Raw genomic sequence first — 5607 nt, 5'->3', positions numbered from 1 at the left:
CAGCTTTTGCTGCGAGGAAGGTGGCAGGCAAGACTAGTTGCGCGCGCGCGCCCTTCGCCTCCCCTCGCAGCGCCCGCCCCGGCCGGCCCTCGCCACGTGACGCGCTCTGTCCAATGGGCGGTCGGGGCGGTGGGGATCCGGCTGGAACCGGTTGGGCCGCGTCCGGGTCTATATAAAACTTTATAAACACCCGATTCAAATTAGTGGGGTCGCGAGCGACACGAGCGAGCCCAACAAACGGAGTCCCCCCCCTCTTTTTTCCGCCCTGCCTGCGCGGCTTTCCCTCATAAGCGGCCGGTTTTCTTCCTCCTCCTCTTCTAGAGACCTTGCTTTTTCTATTTCCAACCGAGCCTCCTTCTCTCTCTCTCTCTTTCTCTCTCTCGCTGTCACGCGCCGCCGACATGCCCAAGAGAAAGGTACGTGGCTGCGGCGAGGGAACCTGAGGGCCCGGGCGCGAGACGGGCGAGGGGGAAGGAAAGGGAAGAGATGGTAGTTGAAGGGAGTGATGCTTATGCGGGGGTGAGAGTCGGATCAGCCGCCATTTTCTTTCCTTTCTCTTCTGCCACCGACCCACCTCCCGCACTCCCGTTTTGGGTTTTTTTTTTGGTTTTGGTTCTCGCTCCCTCCCCCCCTTTCCCTCCCCCTTCGGGCGATTAACGGCTATGAGGCAGGGGGAAGCGCGTGCGCGTGAGGCTCAACGGTCGTCGCCAGGACTTAAAAGTGGAGACGAGGAGGAGGAGGAGGAGTGGGCGGAGCAGAACAAGAGCGACCGTTAACCGCCGCGCATTCTTGGTGGCCTATGAGGGAAGCGGGGGGGGGGTGTGGAGGAGGGGGCTGCAAAGCTCTGCAAGGAAGGGGGGGGAGATAGGGAGAGAGAGAGCGCGGACTAGCGCGAGACCGTTAATTATTGGTTGTCCCTCAACCTCGCCGCCGCCCCCCCCCGTGTGTGTGCGCGCGCGCGCGCGCGCTTTCCCCACCAATAAGGAGAGGGCACGCGCCCACTTGCTCGCGGTGGGGGTGGGGGGAGAGAAAGCGAACCCGGTCCGATCCAGTGTGTGTGGGGGGGGGGTGTTTGGCGGGAGGCTGGCTGGCTGGCGGGACGCACGTGCGCAGCTGGCGGGACGAGACGCGCGCGCGCGTGTGTGTGTGTGTGTGTGTGTGCGCGCGCGCGCGGGGGGGGGACGAGTGGAAAACAGGCGCGCGCTCCATTTTTCGTTCTCTTCTTTCCTCCCCCCCCCCCTTAAGTAGGGCTGCGCTGTGTTCTTACACAAGTACTTTTCAAAAAGGGCGGGAAGGTTTAAGAGTTACCGCCCCAAAAAGCGCTTGCTTTGAACGCCCCAGGGGAGGTGTTAGCCCTGCGGAGCCCTGACAGGAGTCTTGTCAGTTGTATTCGCCCTCCCCCCCCCCCCCGGTCAGCGAAGATGTGTAGGAGGCCCCGCCTTTTGCCCTAAATGCGCTTCTCTGCAAGTCTTTCCCGCCCCCTTGCTTCTGCCCAAGGGTGAAAGTGACCATCTTTGCTCTTTCGTGGCGAAGGAAACATAGGCTGAAACTGTCTGAAATGCAAAACTGCGAGCTTCCCCCCCCCCCCGCGCCCGCCATCCCCCTGCAAACACCAGTTGCCACACACACATGTGGCCTGCGTGGTTCCATGGATACTTTGGGTTACCAGATCCCCATTTCACCCGCAAGAGGCATTCTGAATTCGGTTTTCTAGTTATGTCTTGTGTGGGAGTGGTATTGGCACTAGGGAAATTGCCTGAGCTCTGAATCGAGGGATATTCCCTTACATCAAGAAAGGGTCAGCACAGCATGGCCCTAAATGTGGTATAGGGCATAGTTTTATAGATCTGTAGGGGTGCTAGGAGTAGGCAGAACAGCTTCAATTTGCAAGATCAGAATTCCAGAAATAAGGGAGATCTTGGGTCTGTTACATGGACTCAATAGAGGTCATAGTGTTCTGAAATAAAAGAAGCTATTATGTTGCCTAAAGCTGCAATGTTAGGGAATAAAGAATAATGCATCGAAATAAGGGGCATCTGGCAATGCTATTACCCGCACAACTTTCAAACAAACACATCTCTCTTTGAGAGGACATAGGGTCTCCAGAAATACAAAAGTGCGTGTATCCATGAAAGAAAATGAAGAGATGCCGCATCTAATGTTGATTACATATACTTTATTGAGGTCATAATTGTCACAAACATGAGAACTGACTGTATTCAATAACATTTTGTTCTGAAGGAAGGTTCAGTTCTTCAGAAATTTGCATCTTGTGAAATTGGATGGCTCTGTTAGCTCAATAAGGCCCCAGGGAACCCCTACTCTACCCACTTGCCACCCGATAAGTATTTGGGGGGGCTGGTTTCCCGCTTTATGTAACCAGAGAGAGTCTGTGTGATTTTTGCAAGGTCTTTCAACTTACCAAGCTTAAGAATGTCCAGTGCCGATACTTTGTGATTTTATTGCATGAGTGGAAGACAAGTAATCTAAGTAGTTGTGAGATTATGTGTAAATTTAATTTTGAGGGGAAAAAGAATCAAGCAAGAAATTGAAATGCCAGCTTTGCAATACATCAATTAAAGTTCCTGGTGTATTTGGTTTTTAAACCCCCAAAAGAAATTAGACTGTAGAATTCTGGTGTCTGGTTTCTTCAGCTGTTTTACTTTTTAAATTTCTTGTAGGCTGAAGGAGATACCAAGGGTGACAAGGCCAAAGTAAAGGATGAGGTAAGAATATTAATTGTTTTTATGTTATAGACCCTAATTTGTGATGGGTTGGATCCAGACTTAGAGTAGATCCATTGAAATCAATGGGGCTTAAATTAGTCATGGTAAGTATGACAGTCTGGATCCAATCCAAACACGTGTGTGTGTGTGTGTAGTTTTGCTACTACATTGGTCTTATTTTAACCTGACTTGTCAGAGGAATGTAGTGCAAAATGTTTCAATTTGAGTTTGTTGCTGTTCAATTTGAGTTTGTTGCTGTTACTTCTGATTGTCCTAATAAGCCATGAGGGGAGACATACTGGTTCTAACTGCTCTAATGATTACCTTTTCTCTTTTTAAAAACAGCCACAGCGGAGATCAGCAAGGTTATCTGCTGTAAGTATGTTGTGTGATAGAATGCTTTTTGCAGGGCTAGGTGAGCAGCTCACGCTTGTGAGTTTAAAAATGGCTGTTAGTAGCAGCATGCATTACATCTGACACATTTATTTATTTATTTATTTATTATTGCATTTATATCCCGCCTTTTTTCCTCTTGCAAGGAACCTAAGGCGGCTTACATTATCCTCCTCCTCTCCATTTTATCCTCACAACAACAACCCTGTGAGGTGGGTTGGGCTGAGAGTCTGTGACTGGCCCAAAGTCACCCAGTGAGCTTCCATGGCCGAGTGGGGACTAGAACCCGGATCTCCCAGCTCCCAGTCCAACACTCTTGCCACTACACCACACTGGCACAAGTGCAATCTTGTGCATATTTATACAGAAAAAAGTCCTACAACTCCCAGCATGCCCTGGCCCTACATGAATGGCTGGGGCATGGTGGGAGTTGTAAAATGTTTTTTCTATCTAAACATGTACAGGATTGTACCCTTAGTTGGCATCTAAGCATGACATCACACACCAAAGTGAACTATTTTGTGTGTGGACAATCATATTTCAAAACTACTCATAAATGGCATTTTCCCTTCTAGAAACCTGCTCCTCCAAAGCCGGAACCCAAACCTAAAAAGGCAGCTCCAAAGGTAACATCATCATTTTATATAAATTTGCTTTAGTGCAATTTGGCTTCCTAGTCTGGGATACTTCAAAGCATTTAAAAACATTTGTTTAGAAGTTCTTTATCTCAACAGCTATTTGTGGATTTATGAATTAATAACTGCTAACCTATTTCCCTTGATTGGCAGAAGGGTGAGAAAGTACCCAAGGGAAAGAAGGGGAAAGCTGACGCAGGCAAGGATGGAAACAATCCTGCAGAAAATGGAGATGCCAAAACAGACCAGGTATAATAGCAGTATCGTAGGTTTCTTTAATTTGGTAAGCAGACCATTCATTAATATTGGGTAGAGGCAGATATGAATGGAGTTTGAGCTAAGATAAGTAATGTGGACCAGCATATGTCCTGTAAAGTCTCTTGCTGTTTTTTTGTGAATTAAACTGGCATTGTAGTAGTACAATTCTGGTGATGTATGAGATAACATTTTAAAGGTGATTAAGAAATATTTATTTTGATTTTTCTGCTCAACTCTGCCTTTCCCATCAAGGTTGTGTAATAGCTTGTATATTGCTACTAAGTCTGTGCCTGTTTCATGCAAATATTGGGCATGTGAGTAGTAAGCTTACATCAACATAAAGCGCTCTCTGATGGGACTGTCTTTGTCTTTCAGGCACAGAAAGCTGAAGGTGCTGGGGATGCCAAGTGAATTGTGTGAATTTTTGATAACTGTGTACTTCTGGTGACTGTACAGTTTGAAATACTATTTTTTATCAAGTTTTATAACAATGCAGAATTTTGTTTTACTTTTTTTTTTTAAAGCTATGTTGTTAGCACACAGAACGCTTTGTTGTTGTGTTTTAGGGGGAGGAGAGGGGACAATTGTCACTGACTCTGTTACTTAGAACCTGGGCTTTTAAAAGTCCCCCTTCAATTTTGCAAGAGGGGGTCTTCATAGACACGAGGAAGGAGGATTTCCTGATACTGTTCATCTGTATTGATCTCTGAAGTGGTTGCGTGAACATTGAAATTCCCAAAATGCCTGTGTCTTGAGGAGAAGATAAATTTAAAACTGTACTTCCTATGTTTGTTCTTTCATGTTGTCATTTACATTGCATTTATCACTCCTCTTGAGAATGGCATAGGGTTTTTTTTATTGTATGCTTCCATAAATCAAATGCATTCTCACAGTGTCAGACAATTCAAACTTCTGGTGTCAAATACTGAGGGAGTGAGGATGGCTCGCCGATGAGCCACATTTCTTTTTATAGTGTGAATCTTCAGATTAAAAATTCTGCAGTTTTGTTTTCCTCTAAAAGTCAGGGTAGGCTTGTGAAAAGTTGTTAAACAACATACTAAATGTGAAAGTGTCCACCCTCACTCTAAACTTTCCCTGTTCCAAGTATGAATTGAAGATTCTCCATTGGGTTTTATATAGTAACTTTACATTTTGGTAGTCCAAGGAGAAGGGGAGTTGGAACTTGTTGTAAAACATTGCAGATTGTAGCCCATGTCCTGCCTGAATACCATTGATTGATCGTTTTATGAAAAGTACCTTTAATAAAGCTGGATATTGTTTGGCTTGGACTGTTCTGTACCAGTGTTCTGTTTGCTTCCTAGTCCCCTATCCTTTCAGGGTTATATTGGCAAGCTTAAGCATAAATTTTATATTAATATATACACATACAGCTCTGATCTATATGTTCCAAAAAACCAAAAGCACATGGTACAGTTCTCCTGGGAATTATCCAATTAATAATGCCGGTGAAGGAATCACATGACTGAATACTTTTCCATGGAAAGCTTGGAGAAGGGCTGTAGACTAGTTCTTTTCCCCTGACAAGTCGCTTTTGAGTATTCAATGATGTGCTTTCCCCAAACCTGTCTTCTGAA

General features: G+C 45.9%; 1 protein-coding gene across 1 annotated transcript; it reads left to right on the top strand.

Moving 5' to 3' along the window:
- The first annotated feature begins 202 nt into the window (after positions 1-202).
- Positions 203-5301, top strand: HMGN2 (high mobility group nucleosomal binding domain 2). The gene is made up of 6 exons (XM_084815797.1): positions 203-416; positions 2682-2726; positions 3072-3101; positions 3695-3745; positions 3908-4003; positions 4388-5301. The coding sequence occupies exons 1-6, from the start codon at positions 402-404 to the stop codon at positions 4421-4423; spliced, it is 273 nt and encodes a 90-aa protein (XP_084671923.1). The 5' UTR covers positions 203-401; the 3' UTR covers positions 4424-5301.
- Positions 5302-5607: the final 306 nt, after the last annotated feature.

Source organism: Heloderma suspectum, chromosome 10 (genome assembly GCF_057233095.1).
Source record: "Heloderma suspectum isolate Gila_16-S chromosome 10, 16-S_ref, whole genome shotgun sequence".
NCBI lineage: Eukaryota > Metazoa > Chordata > Lepidosauria > Squamata > Helodermatidae > Heloderma > Heloderma suspectum.
Note: the sequence above shows the minus strand (reverse complement) of the source record. Positions and strands in the feature narration are given on the sequence as shown.

What these genes read in the sequence shown, in the direction of transcription:
- HMGN2 (XM_084815797.1), top strand. An exon ending in AGGCCAAAGTAAAGGATGAG is followed by an intron (nt 2,727 to 3,071) that starts GTAAGAATATTA and finishes TTTTAAAAACAG; the next exon opens with CCACAGCGGAGATCAGCAAG. An exon ending in GAGATGCCAAAACAGACCAG is followed by an intron (nt 4,004 to 4,387) that starts GTATAATAGCAG and finishes TTTGTCTTTCAG; the next exon opens with GCACAGAAAGCTGAAGGTGC.